The sequence below is a fragment of the Sceloporus occidentalis genome, unplaced genomic scaffold (genome assembly GCF_023333645.1).
Source record: "Sceloporus occidentalis isolate IW3139 unplaced genomic scaffold, rSceOcc1.0.p SCAF_1, whole genome shotgun sequence".
In the NCBI taxonomy this organism is placed as follows: domain Eukaryota; kingdom Metazoa; phylum Chordata; class Lepidosauria; order Squamata; family Phrynosomatidae; genus Sceloporus; species Sceloporus occidentalis.
The window spans coordinates 278,346,740-278,367,319 of record NW_028316981.1 but is presented as its reverse complement, the minus strand read 5'-3'; the positions used below and the strand labels follow the sequence as shown (position 1 = coordinate 278,367,319).

Sequence of the window (20,580 nt, the reverse complement as noted above, 5' to 3'; positions counted from 1 at the left end):
TAAATAATTTTTAAAAAAAAATTAATTAAATAAATAAACCGGGACAAGTGTAGGACAAAATTTTCAAATGGTGGACACTTTTTTTAAAAAAATGGAGGACACGCAAAAAAATTTGCTGATTTTTTAAAAAATGTTAATATAAATGCATGTTTTGGATGCTTCTATAGACAACTGCCCCCCTTGCCTGCCGCTTGCCCCCCTTGCCCGCCTCCTCCTGATAGACCAAAGGCTCTGGTGGCAATCGGCGGCAGGACCGGGCTGGGGCCGGTCCCAAGGCCTTGCCGGGCCGCATCCGGCCCGCAGGCCGCAGGTTGCCTACCCCTGTTCTAGTGTATCAACTCACTGGCACTGAGAATGGTATTTGAGGATATATAATGCTAAAAAGAGCCAGCATGGCATAGTGGTTTGTGTGTTGGACTATGTCTCTGGAGACCAGGGTTTGATTCCCCGCTCAGCCATGAAACCCACTGGGTGACCTTGGGCAAGTCACACTATCTCAACCTCTGGGGAAGGCAATGGCAAACCTCCTCTGAACAAATCTTGCTAAGAAAACCGCATGATAGGTTCACCTTAGGGTCTCCACAAGTCAGAAACAACTTGAAAGAGCACAACACACCTGCACAATGCTAAATAACCCAAAGGCAGTAGATTCCATCTGATCTCAGAAGCTAAGCAGGGTCAGACCCTGTTAGTACTTGGATAGGAGACCACCAACAAAGACCAAGTGCTGAAGGCTATATTTCAGCAGCAAAACTGGTAAAACCACCTCTGAATATTCCTTGCTTGAGAAAACCCTATGAAAGCTATGGGGTCACCACAAATTGACAGACAACTTAAAGACACATACACTATTATTCTGCCTAGAAAGCTGCTCAGAGCCTCAACGGTATATGAACTCTTTCCCTACAATCAGCCGTAGTTTCATCTACCCTAGATCCCTGTGTCCACATTTATTCTGTGCTCAGTCATGCTTCATTCTTGTCCTATGAGCCTGCATGCTTACTACTGTCCTCACTACCTCTTGCCACTCTCCTCATATTGTCCAATTCGGGGTCAGGGAATCTGTGGCTCTCTGGATGTTGCTGAACTCCAGTTCCCATCAGCTCTGGCAAGTCTGGACAAGAGTGAAGTATGACAGAAGCAGCAATTCAGAGGGTTGAAAATTCCCCAACTTGCTGTAACTGGTCTGATCCTCTGTTCAAGCCACTGGCCTCTTATCATTTTCCTATTCTTCATTTTTAGTCCAGAATCTATTTTAAAATGTTGCTACGAGACTTATCTTAATGGATCTGAAATAGCTAGAAACACAATAGTTAGTAACACAAGGTGCCTGATTAATGTCCTTAATTATTTCTCACAATTATATCCTATCCTAAGTTAAAAGATTTTAAGGAGATAACTATATGATTACTCTCCTCTCCCATTTTATCCTAAAAACAAATTGTGCTTTGAAATTGTGACTATTCCAAGTGAACTTCATGGGAGACAGGGATTTGAACTCTGGTTTCCTTTGTTCAAACTCTATATTGTAGTCTGGTTATATATATATTTGATCCTGCCAAATTGCAGTTTTTCTCAGTCTGGCAGGAACACCTGTGTAACAGATCCTGACTACCTACAGCCTAAACTGTTGCCTGTAGCCATAATCTGACACTATTTTTAAGAATAGTGTCAGCTCTCCCTCTTCATCCAGAATATTGAAAAGCTGGGAGAGGGAGCAAACACCCGAGTTAGTTTGTGTTTAAAGGAATACAAATTTGCACTAATCCATCCTGGAAATTTTATGTTTGAGAACCACATCAACACATGTTGGGGGTGTTTTCTCGTCATTAAGAGCAAATGGCCTGACACTTCTGCCCTGAAGCCTTATGGGACACATAGAACTTTGACCCTGAACTTCAGCATTGTTGCCGCTTGCCAAGATACGTGAGTGCAGTGGCAGATGTGCATGTACCAGAGCTTGGCCAGAATGGGAGGGACCTGAAGCAGGAATGAGTCATCGGATGCCATGGCAACTGTTCCTTTTCAGCTGCATCCCATGTGCATCTGCAGCAGCAGCAGCAGCATCTCTGCTCAGCACTAGTGGTTGTCTGTCAGCTGTATCCTCCTTCCCTCCCTCCGTCTGTCCCTTCTTCTGTTGATCAGGTATGGGTTTCTTACTGCCAGTCCCAATAGTACCGTGCAGGAAATGCAAAACACACAGCTACAACTGACACCACTTCCTTCTCCTTAGTCCCTTTTGTGGCTCTTGTTTGCTGCTCATCTCCTGGGAAACAAATGAAAAACTAGGCCCAAGTAGCCAAATGCACCTTTCTAGGCAGCCCTCTCAGTGAATTTCCACCATGTACTCACACAAGCAGACAAGCACATACCAACTTCCCTCTTTTAAAATTCAAGATAGGGTGGTAAACCTTCAAGGAACCACCCTCTGAACTGGGGGAGAGGCAAGGTGAGATGGCTCTATGACGGTCTTCTTTTTTCTGCAACCCCAAGTTCCAGAGAAAATAGTTTCTCTCTCCTTGTTGGTGGTAGTGTGGACCTTCAAGTCATTTTCAACTTATGGTGACTCTAAAGTGAAATTATCATGATTTGATCCTAAAAGGATTTGTTCAGAGGATGTTTTCCATTGCCTTTTCCCTGAGGCTGAGAGAGTGTGACTTGCCCAAGTGGGTTTCATGGTTGAGAAAGGAATTGAACTCTAGTCTCCAGAGTCATTGGAGTTTATCACACGGGAGGAATTTCTCTTAATTTTGAATGAAAAGAAAGTGGGGCCAGAACGCATTCACATGAATTCGTCAGTTCAGTGAATTTATGTGAATTCGAATTGCGTTCGGACTGACTTCCCATTGCCCGAAATTGCATGTGGTAGTCTATCACGCAATAACGTGAAGCCCCATGATTGCCTTCAGATTGCCATTGGATTATACTTCCAATTTCCCTTGTCTGATAATGTCCATAGTCCAATGCTCAAGCCACTACACCACACTGTCTCTCTTGACTGTCTGACTACATGCTAACTTGTACCGCAGGTGGCCTCAATGAAGAAAGAAAAGGCTTGTTGCCAGGCCAAGTTCCAGCTTGGTGTGAATAGGCCTCAATTGACCTCCCAAGATCATTTTTGGTGGGGGTGCTGCTAGGGCAGTTATTCCAAGCAGCCCCCTCGACCCAAAATGATGAGGGGTCCTTGACTGTGGGGAGGAAAGAAAGGAGCTCTCTTTTGTCACATTATGGCTTTCCTTGAGGCCCTGCAGTGGTGGGAGGTGCATCTATCTCCCCAGGGAGAGCAGAGGTCCTCCTTTTCCAGGACATGCCCAACATTTCAAGCTTCTGTCCAGCAGGGATTCCAAAATGTCCTCCATTAGGAGCATGATGAAGGAGTGTGAATTTATATTGATATATGTGTTTTGAGCTAAAGTTAACTTTTAACATAATAAGGTTGCCCTTGTTGAAGACATGTTTTCTGAAACTGAAGACTTCTAAGTACATTCAGTGAACCCCTGATTCTCAAGTGGATTTTGAAAAAAATGACCCAGTCTGTGTCACTGAGAAGTTGGCTTCCCGGTGAAGGAAGAGAAGGGCTCTCTCTCAGCCTGAAAGGAAGGCAATGGCAACCTCCTCTGAACAAATCTTGCCAAGAAAACCCTTGTGATGAGGGTGACCACATGCCCTCCTCCTTTTCCAGGACAAGTCCCACATTCCAGCCTTCTCTCCAGGAGGAATTCCAAAAGGCTCTCCATTTGGAGAATGACTAAGAAGCATGCATTGATATTGATATGTGTGTGTATTGCAGCTTTCCTTTGGTCATGTCCTACATCTTCTGTGCTATGTTCATGGTGACCAGATGTCCTAACCACAAAGGAGGACGAGGCACCACAAAATGTAGGGCACGACAACATAAAAGTGAGAAACACTAATATAAATGTATATTCAGAGACCCAGCATGGTATAGTAGTGTGGGCATTGGACTAGGAGACCAAGGGACCAGGGTTCGAATCCCAGCTTGGCCACAGAAACCCACTGGGTGACCTTGGGCGAGTCACACTCTCTCAGTCTCAGAGGAAGGCAAGGGCAAACCCCACACTGAAGAAACCTGCCAAGAAATCCCTGTGATAGCTTCACCTTAGGGACACCATAAGTTGGAAAGGACTTGAAGACACCCAATTTATGCTTCTCAGTCACGCTAAAAATGGAGGGCATTTTGGGATTCCTCCTGGACAGAAGGTGGAAATGTAGGCCATGTCAAAATCAATGCTAAAAACACTCATAAAGGCACGATACTCGTGGCTAAAAAGACTCCTCGATAGTAATAAACGCACGCTCCTTAGCCATGCGAAGAATGGCGGGCATTTGGGGATTTGGGGACACATGTCACTAGGAGTGTCTTCAGCGTTTGTTTTGTCATGGCCCACATTTCCAGCTTCTGCCCCCACATTCCAAAATGCCCTCCACTCTTAGCCCCCCCACATCCCCCCCCACATCTATATCTATATCTATCTCTCAAGCAGCCAGAGCGATAAAAAACCCATGCTCCAAAATGGGGGAGGGGCATTTGGGGCGTCCTCCTGGAGGGAAGGCTGAAAGGGAGGGGGCCGAGGGGGCTCTCCTCCATTTCGGGGGTGCCTTGTCCTCCTTTGCGAGGAAGCTATCTGCTCCCGGCGAAGGAATGAAGGAAGGGAGGGAGGGAGGGGACGCCGGAGCCGGGGGGGGGGACTTTACCTTGAGGCTGCTCTGGCTGGTCTGGGTCTGGGCCTCGACCCCTCCTCCGCCCGGGGCTGCTGCCTCGGGGCCGCTTCCTTGCCGTCGGTGGGGGCAGCAGCTCTGCGGCGGAGGGCGGCTCTGGTAGGCGAGCACCGGAGGGTCCCCCGCCTGGGCCTCGCTCTGGAGGAAGAGGGCGCCCCCGCGGAGGACGGCGGCGGCGGCGGAGGAGGAGGAGGAGGAAGAGGAAGGGGCCCCGGAGGCGGAGGGGGGCGCCCCTGCTGCTGCCTGGCAGAGCGGGGCGCCGGCGGTAGCGGCGGTCTGCTGCGGGGAAGTGGACTCCTCCGAGTCCCGGCAATAAATCACGCCGCTCTGGGAGACGTGGATGCTGGGGGCGCAGCCCATCCCTCGGCCAGCCCCACCAGGACAGCCCCCTCCAGGGAGGAAGGCCGGGGGCTAGTGGCCGGGGTCTCCTTCCCCTGCGGAGCCCACCCAGGAAGGGGCCCCAGCCCTCAGCAGCACCGCCTCAGCACCAGCCCCGGCAAGGAGAGGGCTCTGGGCATCTCCGCTTCCCGCCTCGCAGGAGGGCTGCCTGAGGGACAGCAGGGGCTCCTGGCCATGGCCTCCTCCTCCTCCTCCTCCTCCTCCTCTTCTTCTTCCCGCGCAGACAGCAGCAGGAGCCCCAAGAGGGCCATTAGGACATCCTCCTCCTTCCCCACTCCCTACTCCCAGAGAGAGAGAGAGAGAGCGAGAGACCAGGCAGAGGAGGCTGGCCTGGGGGGGGGGCTGTCTCTCCTCCCACTGCCCCCAAAGGCCACCCAAGGAGCCCCTATGATATTCCCTATGGGCAAGTATCCCCTAATGATTCCCTATGGGCAAATATCCCCCAATGATTCCCTATGGGCAAGTATACCCCAATGATTCCCTATGGGCAAGTATACCCCAATGATTCCCTATGGGCAAGTATCCCCCAATGATTCTCTATGGGCAAATATTCCCCAAAGATTCCCTATGGGCAAGTATACCCCAATGATTCTCTATGGGCAAGTATTCCCCAATGATTCTCTATGGGCAAGTATCCCCCAATGATTCCCTATGGGCAAGTATACCCCAATGATTCCCTATGGGCAAGTATTCCCCTATGATTCTCTATGGGCAAATATCCCCCAATGATTCCCTATGGGCAAGTATTCCCCTATGATTCCCTATGGGCAAGTATTCCCCTATGATTCTCTATGGGCAAATATCCCCCAATGATTCCCTATGGGCAAGTATACCCCAATGATTCCCTATGGGCAAGTATCCCCCAATGATTCTCTATGGGCAAATATTCCCCAAAGATTCCCTATGGGCAAGTATACCCCAATGATTCTCTATGGGCAAGTATTCCCCAATGATTCTCTATGGGCAAGTATCCCCCAATGATTCCCTATGGGCAAGTATACCCCAATGATTCCCTATGGGCAAGTATTCCCCTATGATTCTCTATGGGCAAATATCCCCCAATGATTCCCTATGGGCAAGTATTCCCCTATGATTCCCTATGGGCAAGTATTCCCCTATGATTCTCTATGGGCAAATATCCCCCAATGATTCCCTATGGGCAAGTATTCCCCTATGATTCTCTATGGGCAAATATCCCCCAATGATTCCCTATGGGCAAGTATTCCCCTATGATTCCCTATGGGCAAGTATTCCTCTATGATTCCCTATGGGCAAGTATTCCCCTATGATTCCCTATGGGCAAGTATTCCCCTATGATTCTCAATGGGCACGTATTCCTCTATGATTCTCTATACCAGGGTTAGGCAACCTTTTTGAGCCGGGGGCCAGGTTGCTGTCCCTCAGACAACTGGGGGGCTGAAGCCAAAAATTAAATAAATAATTAAAATAAATAAATAAATAAACCGGGACAAGTGTAGGCCCTCACGCGAGAGGCCAAAGGCTCCGGCGGCAATCGGCGGCAGGACCGGGCGGGGGCCGGTCCCAAGGCCTTGCCGGGCCGCATCCGGCCCGCGGGCCGCAGGTTGCCTACCCCTGCTCTATACCGAAGTATTCCCCAATTTTTATGGGCAAGTATTCTCCTATGATTCTCTATGGGCAAGTGTTCCCCAATGATTCCCTATGGGCAAGTATTCCCCTATGATTCCCTATGGGCAAGTATTCCCCTATGATTCTCTATGGGCAAATATCCCCCAATGATTCCCTATGGGCAAGTGTTCCCCAATGATTCCCTATGGGCAAGTATTCCCCTACGATTCCCTATGGGCAAGTATTCCCCTATGATTCTCAATGGGCAAGTATTCCTCGATGATTCCCTATGGGCAAGTATTCCCCTATGATTCTCAATGGGCAAGTATTCCTCTATGATTCCCTATGGGCAAGTATTCCCCTATGATTCTTAATGGGCAAGTATTCCTCTATTATTCCCTATGGGCAAGTATTCCCCTATGATTCTCAATGGGCAAGTATTCCTCTATGATTCCCTATGGGCAAGTATTCCCCTATGATTCTTAATGGGCAAGTATTCCTCTATTATTCCCTATGGGCAAGTATTCCCCTATGATTCTCAATGGGCAAGTATTCCCCTATGATTCCCTATGGGCAAGTATTCCACTATGATTCTTAATGGGCAAGTATTCCTCGATGATTCCCTATGGGCAAGTATTCCCCTATGATTCTCAATGGGCAAGTATTCCTCTATGATTCCCTATGGGCAAGTATCCCCCTATGATTCTCAATGGGCAAGTATTCCTCTATGATTCCCTATGGGCAAGTATTCCCCTATGATTCTCAATGAGAAAGTATTCCTCTATGTTTCTCTATACCAAAGTATTCCCCAGTTTTTATGGGCAAGTATTCCCCAATGACTCTCTATGGGCAAATATTCCCCAATGATTCCCTATGGGCAAGTATACCCCAATGATTCTCTATGGGCAAGTATTCCCCAATGATTCTCTATGGGCAAGTATCCCCCAATGATTCCCTATGGGCAAGTAGACCCCAATGATTCCCTATGGGCAAGTATTCCCCTATGATTCTCTATGGGCAAATATCCCCCAATGATTCCCTATGGGCAAGTATTCCCCTATGATTCCCTATGGGCAAGTATTCCCCTATGATTCTCTATGGGCAAATATCCCCCAATGATTCCCTATGGGCAAGTATTCCCCTATGATTCCCTATGGGCAAGTATTCCCCTATGATTGTCTATGGGCAAATATCCCCCAATGATTCCCTATGGGCAAGTGTTCCCCAATGATTCCCTATGGGCAAGTATTCCCCTATGATTCTCTATGGGCAAATATTCCCCTATGATTCCCTATGGGCAAGTATTCCCCTATGATTCTCTATGGGCAAATATCCCCCAATGACTCCCTATGGGCAAGTATTCCCCAATGATTCCCTATGGGCAAGTATACCCCAATGATTCCCTATGGGCAAGCATTCCCCTATGATTCCCTATGGGCAAGTATTCCCCTATGATACTCTATGGGCAAATATTCCCCTATGATTCCCTATGGGCAAGTATACACCAATGATTCTCTATGGGCAAGTATTCCCCTATGATTCTCTATGGGCAAATATCCCCCAATGATTCCCTATGGGCAAGTATTCCCCTATGATTCCCTATGGGCAAGTATTCCCCTATGATTCTCTATGGGCAAGTGTTCCCCAATGATTCCCTATGGGCAAGTATTCCCCTATGATTCTCTATGGGCAAATATCCCCCAATGATTCCCTATGGGCAGGTGTTCCCCAATGATTCCCTATGGGCAAATATTCCCCAATGATTCCCTATGGGCAAGTATTCCCCTATGATTCTCTATGGGCAAGTATCCCCCTATGATTCTCTATGGGCAAGTATTCCCCAATGATTCCCTATGGGCAAGTATTCCCCTATGATTCTCTATGGGCAAATATTCCCCAATGATTCCCTATGGGCAAGTATACCCCAATGATTCTCTATGGGCAAGTATCCCCCAATGATTCTCTATGGGCAAATATTCCCCAATGATTCCCTATGGGCAAGTATACCCCAATGATTCCCTATGGGCAAGTATCCCCCAATGATTCTCTATGGGCAAATATTCCCCAATGATTCCCTATGGGCAAGTATACCCCAATGATTCCCTATGGGCAATTATCCCCCAATGATTCTCTATGGGCAAATATTCCCCAATGATTCCCTATGGGCAAGTATTCCCCTATGATTCCCTATGGGCAAGTATTCCCCTATGATTCTCTATGGACAAATATCCCCCAATGATTCCCTATGGGCAAGTATTCCCCTATGATTCCCTATGGGCAAGTATTCCCCTATGATTCTCTATGGGCAAGTATCCCCCAATGATTCTCTATGGGCAAATATTCCCCAATGATTCCCTATGGGCAAGTATACTCCAATGATTCTCTATGGGCAAGTATTCCCTTAAGATTCTCTATGGGCAAATATTCCCCAATGATTCCCTATGGGCAAGTATACCCCAATGATTCTCTATGGGCACGTATCCCCCAATGATTCTCTAGGGCAAATATTCCCCAATGATTCCCTATGGGCAAGTATACCCCAATGATTCCCTATGGGCAAGTATCCCCCAATGATTCTCTATGGGCAAATATTCCCCTATGATTCCCTATGGGCAAGTATACCCCAATGATTCTCTATGGGCAAGTATTCCCCTATGATTCTCTATGGGCACGTATACCCCAATGATTCTCTATGGGCAAGTATCCCCCAATGATTCTCTATGGGCAAATGATTCCCTATGAACATTCTGCAATGATCTGTATGGGCATGTATATCCTAATGTATTCTTATAGGAAAGTATTTTACAATGTATCCCTATAGGCAAGCATTCTACAGTGATTTTCTATGGGCAAATATTCTCCAATGATTTTCTATGGACAAGTATTCTCCAATGATTTGGCTCTCCTAATTTTTTGGACTTCAACTCCCAGAAGTCTCAGCCAGCTTGCCCAAATGATCAGGGATGCTGGGAGCTGAAGTCTAAAATGCCTGGAGGACCCAAGGTTGAGAACCACTGCTCTATGGGCACGTATTCTCCAATGATTCCCTATGGGCAAGTATGGTTTCCGTATGGGCAAGTACTGTCATTTGTTTTAGTACGTCCTGGAAGAAAGAGCCAGGTCAAGGAAGGGAATGAACTGATGGGAATTGAAGGTTGTGAGACTCTGAGGCTTCCCTTCAGAGTTTTTAAAAAATTATTATCATTCTGTGGGGAGGAACCAGGGGGAGCAGACATCCTAAGCGCCAAGGTGGCGGCACAAAATGTAGGAGGTTCAAGAGAAATGTAATGCCCTATGTTTCATGTCCTAATGTTCCAATGTCATGTCCTACTGGCCTATGTGTCCTGTTGGAAAGGCACCACAAAATGTAGGATGTTAAGAGAAAATGTAAATAAATAAATAAATAAAAATGTAATGTCCTAATGTCCTACTGCAAAGGCACCACAAAATGTAGGAGGTCCAAGAAAAAAAATGTAATGTTCTGCATTCTTCATGTCCTAATATCCCAATGTAATGACCTACTGGCTGACTTGCCCTACTGCCAAGGCACCACAAAATGTAGGACATTCCAGAAAAATGTAATGTCCTATGTTTCATGTCCCGATGTCCCAAGGTAATGTCCTACTGCAAAGGCACCCCAAAATGTAAAACGTTAAAAAAATTGTAATGTCCTAATGACCTTCAGAGCGGCTTTTAGTCTACAGAAATGAACCAGGAGGACCAGTCGTCATAAACTGCAAAAGCACCACAAAATGAAGGAGGTTCAAGAAAAATGTAGGACATTAGAACATTAAATGTAGGACATTACATTTAATGGCAGGTTGTGGAGGGGCTGGGGCTTTATCTCTGAGCTATTTTTTATTGTGCAGAAATGAACTAGAGGGACCAGACATCCTAACCGCAAAGGAGGATAAGGCACCACAATAATGGAGGGCATTCTCCAGAGTAATGTGGGGTCATGACCAAAGATATGCTCAAAGCATGAATACCAATTCCTCTATGATTCCCTATGGGCAAGTATTCCCCTATATTTATTCCATATGGTTAAGTTGTTGTTGTTGTTGCTGTGTGCCTTCAAGTTGTTTCCAACTTATAGCAACCCTAATATGAACCTCTCATGGGGTTTTCTTGGCAAGATTTGTTCAGAGGAGTTTTGCCATTGCCTTCCTCTGAGGCTGAGAAAGTGTGACTTACCCAAGGTCACCCAATGGATTTTGTAACTGAGCGGGGAATTGAATCCTGGTCTCCAACAGTCAAACCATTATGCCACACTGGCTCTGAAGACAAACACTTAAAATGTACAGTACTTTACTACCAACAAACCCCTCAACTGAATCTACAATAAAATTATTCCTTTCATTTGTCCATTGTACTGAAATGAAGGGAAGAATGCTTTCATCATTTGCACTGTGTCCTCAAGCAGCTCATTGCCTAAAATGCTTGCTGTCCTTTCCCCTTCCAATAAATGAACATGACCCAAGATCTGGAAGCAAGTCTTGTGTTCTACTGGTCCTAGGAAAAAAGAACTTCAGAAGGATCCATCCTATCCCTCTATTTGCAGCAAAGACATGCTGCTAAGTAGGCACATTTCTTGAAGGGGAACAGCAAGTTGTGTTACTCAATGAGCTTCTTAATGATGCTTATAATGGAGGACATTTTGGAATTCTTCCTGGACAGAAGGCTGAAATGTAGGACATGCCCTGGAAAAGGAGGCTGTCTGGTTGCCCTGAAATGAACACACCCTTAATTAACTTCAGCTATTATTTTTTTCATAGGAGTTTATCACACGGGGGAAAATTGGAAGTATAAATGGTGATTAACCTGTGATTATCTTGCAATTGTGCGAATGGTTTTCACACAACATTGTGATAAAATATGATTAAAGTGCCATTATCCCATGAATAACCAGGCAAGAAACAACAGGAAGGTCATTCACGGAATTTTCCTGTGAATGACTTTTTGCTGTTTCTTACCTGGTTATTCCCTGGTTTTTCACAAGATAATGGCATTTGTGTTAATGTCATTTTAAACATGTTTTAATGTCAATTGTGTGATTTTCAGGGTTAATCATTGTTTAAACTCCTATTTTCTCCTGTGTGATAAACTTCATAGAGAAGGCTGCCAGAATACCATTCATTTCTGCAAGTGTTTGTGTGTGTGTGTGGGGGGGGGCATTCCTTCAGTTTGTACTACAGTCAGCCCTCTGAATCTATGGATTCTTTATGTATGGATTCACTCATCCATGGTTTGGAAATATTTTTAAAAATTATAAAGAAACCTTGCATTTGCCATTTTATATAAGGGACAACATTTTACTATCCATTGTATTTAATGGGACCTGAGTATCCATGGATTTTGGTATCCATGGAGGGTCCTGGGGCCAAAACCCAGTAGATATCAAGGACCCACTGTCTTACCACATTTTGGATGGCTAGACTAACCTTCCCTAGCCTGACCATATGCATCTTAGGAAATAGACTTTAGTCTATGAAAGCTCATGCAGCCAACTTCTTTCTTTCAGTCTCAAAGGTGCTATAAATGTCTCCACATAACATCCCCTAACCTGGTGCATTTTAAATGTATTAGACTTCAACTCCCACAACCTTCAGTCAGTTTCCATAGGAAAAACAAGTTAGAGAGAGAAATGCAATGCTGTTTCCAAACCCATGAAAGGGCCAAGACAGATGGGTGGAGAAACGCCAGCCTTTTTGGCTGTGCAGCATTACCGCAGCAACCAAATGGCATGGTACCGCTGTGCAGCAAAAAAAGGAGCCCCCTAGAGCGGCTCCTTTTTTGTGCCATCATAAGGGCTGTGATGCAGCCCTATGATGGCGCTTTCTGTAGAAGACATGTGGACACTGAGACGCCCACACATCATAGACATCCCCTCCATGTGGGTGGTGCCGCACAATTATGGCACTGCCTGCACATAGTAGGGCTCGGGACTGTGTGGTTGGTGCGTGGTCCCAAGCCCTACTATCGCCACCAGGACACCCCTTCTTGGCAGTGTGTACTGGGCCATAGTAATGTTTAAATAGACAGTGGGCTTCTGTACAGGAAACCCTGGCTTCAGCAGTTTATTTGGTGGCCTTGCAAATATTTTTCAAAGTTCTCATCCCATCTTTCTACTCCCATCTGACTTAAAAGCGGACAGTACCAGGTACAAAATATGTTTTGAAACTTCCTGAAAATTGTCAACAGCAAAATGAAAGCAGCAAACCTAATACAATATTTTTTAAATAGCAGCAATATTCAAAGTTAAGACCACCTAAATAAAACTGCATTTTCTGTTTGGCTCAAAGCAGACAGTGATGGAGCCAAACCAGTTTTTTGAGGAAGCTATTGCAAATCGTTGGAGCCACAGTTGAAAGGTGCCCACTCTCAGGTACCCACTTGCCATCTCTCAGGCTGGAGCAGAACTGAAATATCAGGGTAGACTGATATTGGGGGAACTGTAGTTCCTAAATTGCACCCAGGCTGCTTGCTGCTGTTGTTATGTGCCATCAAGTTGGGTCCAGGTTATCTACAGGATCACCTTCTCCTATATAATCCATCATGTACAAATAGGTCCTCTGGGAGACATCTACTGTTATTAACCAAAACTCAGCTGACTGTTACCCAGAGGACATTCTCTTTAGCCAACCCCAGATTGTGGAATTACCAGTTGGAAAAGATTTGTCAGCTCAAGATGCTGTCTGACTTTAAATCAGCAGTAAAGACCACTCTCTTTTGGCAGGCATATCCAGATTATTTTTTAAATTATGATTTTAAGTATATATTGATGTATATTAATTTGTATTGGTTTTATATGCTTTCAGACATGCTCTACAATTATAAAATCATGTATATGGTTTTATAAATGTTGTATTATTTGTTGTTGTTCCTTGCCTCACTCCATAAGGAGAGGCAGGTAAGAAATAATAACAACAATATCATAGTTTTGTCTGGGACTTTTGGGCTATGTGGCCATGTTCCAGAATAGTTTGTTTCTGGTGTTTTGCCAGCATCTGTGGCTGGCATCTTCAGAGAATGCTGGCATGGAGGAGAGTGGTGTGTGTGTGTGTGTGTGTGTGTATTGTGTGATCCTGGGTTGGGAGGAGTGATTTCCATGTTAATCTGTGTATTGTTATGTTGTTGAATAGCAAGGCCTCAGGGTGGGAGGATATGCAAAGAGGATTACCGTCTGCTTAATTAGTGGTCCATTATCTACTGGGAAAGCTCCTGACCATGAGTGATTTCTCATTTGCATGTGCCAGGTCTTGATTTTGGTGTTTTTCAGGACTGGTAGCCAAACTTTGTTCACTTTAAGGGTTTCCTTCTTTCCTGTTGAAGTTGTCCAAGATGTTAATGGGTTTCAATGGCTTCCCTGTACATTCTGACCTGATAGCTGTTGGAATGATCCAGAATTTCATTATTTTCAAACAGCATTTTATGCCCAGGATGGTTTATAACATGTTCTGCTACTGCTACATGGCCACATAGCCCAAAAAAACCAACAAAAAAGTATGGACACCTTCAGTTTCACAAACAACAATATTAGCTATTCTTGTTACTGTTTTCATTCCAAGATACCCTATTATCAACTCTTTGTTCAGGTCTTGCAAACTAATGGCCATGGCTTCCTCAGTTGAATCAATCCAGCTACAATGAGGCTTTCTCTTTTCCTACTGCCTTTATCAAGCATTTTCAATGAATCATGTTATCTCATTATATCGTGAAAGTGAGAGTTCAGGAAAGAATTGGCAGGCCATACTATCCACTGAAGTCCCCTCCAGCACTGCATTTCAAATGAGTTGGCATTTTTCCTGTCAAATTTCTTCACTGGACAGCAATCACATCAATACACACAGTAGTCAGAAACACTACAGCATGGATGACTCTGAGTTTGGTATTCAATATGTCTTTAGTCTTGAGTATGTTATTCTAGTTCCTTAATAGCTGCTCTTCTTAGTCCTAGGGCTAATCAGCACTGCAGAAATAATATAGTTCAGTGATGGAGAACCTTTTAGAGACCAAGTGCCCAAACTGCAACCCAAACCCCACTTATTTATTGCAAAGTGCCGCGTCCCTCTGGATTTCTAGTGACAAATTCTAGTGAAGTCTGTGTTGGGATGATGATGCGTGTCCCCACAGAGAGGGCTCTGAGTGCCACCTCTGGCACGCGTGCCATAGGTTCGCCACCACTGATATAGTTTGACACCCTTTTAACTGCGATGGCTCAATACCATAGGAACCTTGGATTGAGGTCTCTGACAGAGAAGGCTAAATATCACACAAAACTACAAATCCCAGAATTCAGAAGCATTAAGACAGGGCAGTTAAAGCAATGTCAAACTGCTTTATTTCTGTAGTGCAGATTCGACATTACTCTGATTTCTTGACTAAAGTCCCCATTTTGAAAAATGACTGAGCCAAAGCATTGAAAATCTTTAATTACTTTGATGCCTTCATCATCTACTTTAAAACTATGTAAATAATCCATGATCATTATTTTTATTTTCTTAGTATTCAGATGTCTGTGTGTCCTCCTTTAACAGTCATTCCAAATCTTTGCTATTTTCTGTTGGTAATATGGCTTCATCTGCCTATCTTAAGTTGTTAATGTTCCTTCTGACAGTTTTCACCCTTTCTTCTTTTGAGTCTAATCCTGCCTTCCATCTGATATTTTGTACATATAAATTAAGCATATTTTGTACATATAAATTCCAATAATCCTACAACGTCTTGCTTCAACTCTCTTCTAGCTTCTTTTGGCCTCTAACCACACTCCAAATCTCCAACTCATTCTCTTGGTCACTGTCTTGACTTGGTTCTTGCTGCAAACTGTGCCATTTCTGACTACCTGGCACTTGACTTTCCACTATCTGACCATCACTTAATCGCCTTTGCTCTCACTTATACTCCACCTCCTCATCACACAGTTCAACGCTATTTTCGTGATCTTCAATCTGTTGATTCTAACCATCTTGGTCAGACTCTGGATTCATCTCTCTCTTCCCTAAATTCTGCTGACTCAGAAATGTCTTTATTTAACTCCACTCTTTCCTCGACTCTTGACCGCTTTGCCCCTGTCTCTGTACGCACTTCTTCCTCTAAGACTAGGCCTCAGCCCTGGCTTACCCCCCTCATTAAGTTTCTCCGGTCCTGCTCTAGAGCGGCCGAACGTCTTTGGAGAAAGTCCAAACAGTGGGCTGATTTTATCCATTACAAATTTGTTCTTTCGTCCTTCTCACGTGCCCTGTCTATGGCAAAACAGAATTATTACAAATCATTGATCTCTGCCAGTGAGAGGCGCCCACAGTGTTTGTTCTCCACCTTCAACACTTTGCTTAAACCTCCCTCTCCTGCTGTCTCTTCATCATTCTCTCCTAATGACTTTGCTAACTATTTCATCTCTAAGATTACCACTATTCGCTCTGAGATAGTCCCTCCCGATTCTTCTTCTGCTCACAATCTTCTATTGCCCTCGCTTAAAAATTTTTCTGTGTTTCCTCCTGCTTCTTTGGACTCTCTACACTTCTGAACTCTTCCAAACCTGCAACCTGTTCCCTTGATCCAATTCCTACCCATCTTCTAATTTCTATAGCATTCTCTTTTCTGCCCTCGCTTCTCCATATCTTCAATCTCTCTCTCTCCACAGGCTCCTTCCCGTTAGACTTCAAACATGCTCTCATTTCCCCAATTCTGAAAAAACCTTCTCTCGACCCCTCCTCTTTGTCTAGCTATCGTCCGATTTCTCTTCTTCCCTTTCTTTCTAAGGTTTTGGAACGGGTTGTTTATTCACGCTGTCTTGAGTTTCTTGAAGCCAACTCCATCCTCGATCCCTTTCAGTCTGGTTTCTGCCCAAGGCATTCCACAGAGACAGCTCTCACTAAGATCTCGAATGACCTTTTACGGGCCAAGGCTAATGGCCTTTACTCTGTTCTCATCCTTCTTGATTTGTCTGCAGCCTTTGACACTGTTGATCACTCTCTTCTAGTTGATATACTTTCTGACCTTGCATTCTCAGACTCCGTTCTCGACTGGTTTAGATCTTATTTGTCAGACAGATCTTTTGCAGTGGTTGCAGGTGGTCAGACTTCATCTCCTGTTCCCTTATCTGTTGGAGTTCCCCAGGGCTCTGTTCTGGGTCCCTTTCTGTTTTCTCTCTACACACTGTCCTTAGGTAAACTCATTAGCTCTTTTGGTTTTTCCTACCATCTATATGCCGATGATACTCAGTTGTATCTTTCCACCCCTGACCTTTCTCCAAGGCTTGAACAGCAAGTTTCGTCTTGTCTCACAGCTGTCTCCCAGTGGATGCGTCATCGGTGTTTGAAGCTCAACATGTCCAAGACGGAGCTTCTTGTCTTTCCTCCTAAGCCCACCCTTCAACACTCTTTTTCTGTCTCTGTGGACAACATTTCTATTCAACCAGTCCAGCAAGCCCGCAGTCTTGGTTTTATCTTTGATTCTTCTCTGTCGTGTATCCCTCAGATCCAGACTACAGCCAAGGCTTGTAGATTCTTTCTATACAATATTGCCAAAATCCGACCATATCTCTACTGCCAAGATCCTGGTCCATGCCCTAGTGGTCTCACAACTTGATTACTGTAACGTCCTCCTGGCTGGGCTTCCTCTTTCTCACCTCCGTCCTTTAATTTCTGTCCAGCATTCAGCTGCACGCATTATCACTTCCGCCCACCACTCTGACCACATCTCTTCTGTGTTGGCATCCCTTCACTGGCTCCCCCTCCCTTTCCGCATTCAGTATAAGCTCCTGCTGTCCACATTTAAAGCCCTCCATGGGCTGGCCCCTCCTTACTTATCAGACCTTCTTTCTCCTCACCTTCCCACTCGGGCCCTCCGCTCTGGTAGTCAAGGTCTGCTGTCACAGCCCAGGATTTCCTCTGCCCCATCTTGGATTCGCCCCTTTTCACTCGCTGCCCCTCACTCCTGGAACCTTTTTCCCCCGCGAGCATGAGCCATCACCTCTTTAACCAGCTTCAAAACGGAGTTGAAGACCATCCTGTTCAGGGAAGCGTTCCCAGGCATTGCATAACTGTCACTTGCTATTTGATGTTCTTTTGTTGCCTGTTTTATTGAATCATTTCCTGTATTGCTATGTATTTTATATGTATTATCCTACTAGACAGGCCCCTTCCCCACCACCACTCCCTTTGTGTTGCGTCTTTTTAGATTGTAAGCCTGAGGGCAGGGAACCGTCCAATTAAAAAGATTGTATGTACAGCGCTGTGCAAATTTACAGTGCTTTATAAATAAGGGTTAATAATAATAATAATAATAATAATAATAATAATAATAATAATAAGCAGCAGCAGCAGCAGCAGACTGGGCAGTAAAATGGACCCTTGTCTGTCCTCCTTGACAATTGAAAACCATCACCCAGGATAAAAAGGAAGCACAATCAAAACACTGGTAGACCAAGCAAAATGCATCTGCGAACCCCACTTCTTGGAAGATGAACTGAAGCACTTGGACCGGGCTCTACAGGCCAATGGTTATTCCAGCTCAGACATCAGAAAGGCTGCCAGGCCCAGGAAAACCCAGAAAAGTGAAGACAAGCAGCCCCCCCAAAGGGAAGGTATTTTTACCATACATCAAAGGAGTCACAGACATAGGCAAAGTGGTGAGGAAGCACAACCTTCAAATGGTTTACAAACTGACGAAAAAAATCCAGCAAATGCTTCACTCAGCCAAGGACCAGAGAGACCCTCTCACAGCTGCAGGAGTTTACAGCATACCATGCAGCTGCGGACAAGTCTACATAGGGACCAACAAACGCAGTGTGCAAACCAGAATCAAGGAACACGAGAGGCACTGCAGACTGGGTCAGCCAGAAAAATCAGCAGTAGCAGAACATGTCACAAACCATCCTGGGCATAAAATACTGTTTGAAAACACTGAAGTTCTGGACCATGCCAACCACTACCATGTCAGGATGCACAGGGAAGCCATTGAAATCCACAAACACTTGGACAATTTCAACAGAAAAGAGGAAACCCTTAAAGTAAACAAGGTTTGGCTACCAGTCCTGAAAGACAGCAAGACAAAGACTCAACAAATACAAATTAGAAATCTCCCAGCAGACAATGAGCACTGTCAAGCAGACATCAATTCTCTTTTGCAGACCCTCCAACCTGAGGCCTACCATTAGCAACAAAAACAATATACATGCAAATTCACTCCTCCCTTTCCAGGTCACACATTATATATACCCAAGGCCTTTCCAGGAAAACATTCTCTGAAGATGCCAGCCACAGATGCTGGCGAAACGTCAAGAAGAAACTTTTCTGGAACATGGCCACATAGCCCGAAAAACCCACAAAAAACTAAGAATAATTTGCTGTTACTCCAACTTGTATTTCTAGTGTGTGTGCATACACGCACGCACACACACACACACACACACACACACACACAGAGAGAGGTAATGTTTTAATTATCTTTAGGTTTTGTCTTAAAATGATGCCTGGTTATAATCCAAGATTAGACAAAAGAGTCTAATATTGAGAAATATTACAGTGATGGAATTTGCGAGAGCTCTACTTGGATACTTTACTTCTGTGTGAGAAATGCACCTTTATTCATCATGAACTCCTAATAAAAATCTGGTATTCCCTTTCAAAATTTATAACAAATTTTAGTGCTACATGCCACATTTTCTATATGTTGAATACAAAACCCATCATCCTTTATGACTGACCATGCTGTCTGGGGGGATGGAATTTGCAGGCTGACAACACTTGAGGACCAAAAACTGAGAAAGGCTGTTTAGTGTATTCCTAAATGCTGAAAAATATTTAATCTGTGTTTTAAAATTCAGAGACAGTGAGAGAGAAGAACTGGAGTAGCTGTGAGTTGGACAAAGACAAAGTGCAGGGTCTGTGTATCTTCCTGGGGTCTGAAAGCAGGAAATAGTATCTGCTGCCTTCTTTAGAATGCTTGTCTGTTTCCACATACTCTGCCGGCATACTTGCAAATAAAGCAAATAGGGCAAAAGTTGCAGAGGTGCTATAAGTATCCTTTTCTCCTTCGATACCATTGACCACGGTATCCTTCTGGAGTGCCTGAGAGAGTTAGGTATCGGAGGCACTGCATTGCAGTGGCCCTGATTCTACTTCTCGGGTAGATTCCAGATGGTGATGCTGGGGGACAGCTGCTCTTGTAAAAGAGAGCTGTCAACTGGCATCCCCCAGGGTGCCATCCTGTCCCCCATGCTGTTTAACATTTACACGAAGCCACTGGGAGAGATCATCCGGAAACAATATACTGATGACCCCCAAATTCATTTCTCTATGTCTCTGACTGTTGCAGTAACTAAGGAAGGCATCTCTCCTCTGAACGCCTGTCTCGAGGGAAAACAAACTGAAGTTGAATCCAGAGAAAATGGAGGTACTTGTGATAGGTACCCCTGGCCCAGGGAAGGAGATTTGTCAACCAGTCCTGGACGGGGTCACACTTCCCCTAAAGGATGAAGTTTGCAGTCTGGGAGTGCTCCTGGACTCGTCTCTACAGTTGACATCTTATGTGGAGGCGACGGCCAGGAGCACCTGGTACCAACTTCGGTTGATACGCCAGCTGTGTCCCTACCTGGCCCAGAAGGAACTTGAAACAGTGGTATATGCACTGGTAACCTCTAGCTTAGATTTCTGTAGTGCGCTCTACATGGGGCTAACTTTGTACCAAGTTCGGAAGCTTCAATTAATCCAAAATGCAGCAGCCAGACTGATCACAAGAACACCCAGATCAGATCATATTACACCAGTACTAAGATCTTTACATTGGCTGCCTATCAGCTTCCGGGTGCAATACAAAGTGTTGGTCATTACTTTTAAAGCCCTACATGGCTCG

At 45.0% G+C, this 20,580-nt stretch overlaps 1 protein-coding gene across 1 annotated transcript in view; it reads right to left on the bottom strand.

Moving 5' to 3' along the window:
• The window catches only part of LOC149323949 (high affinity cAMP-specific and IBMX-insensitive 3',5'-cyclic phosphodiesterase 8B-like), a 72,174-nt gene extending 67,019 nt beyond the window's left edge, over positions 1-5,155 (bottom strand). Inside the window, exon 1 of the mRNA XM_089494518.1 lies at positions 4,717-5,155. Within this exon, the coding sequence (XP_089350644.1) occupies positions 4,717-5,100 (384 nt within the window). The 5' untranslated portion in view covers positions 5,101-5,155. The remainder of the gene's footprint in view (positions 1-4,716) is intronic.
• Between the last annotated feature and the right edge of the window lie 15,425 nt (positions 5,156-20,580).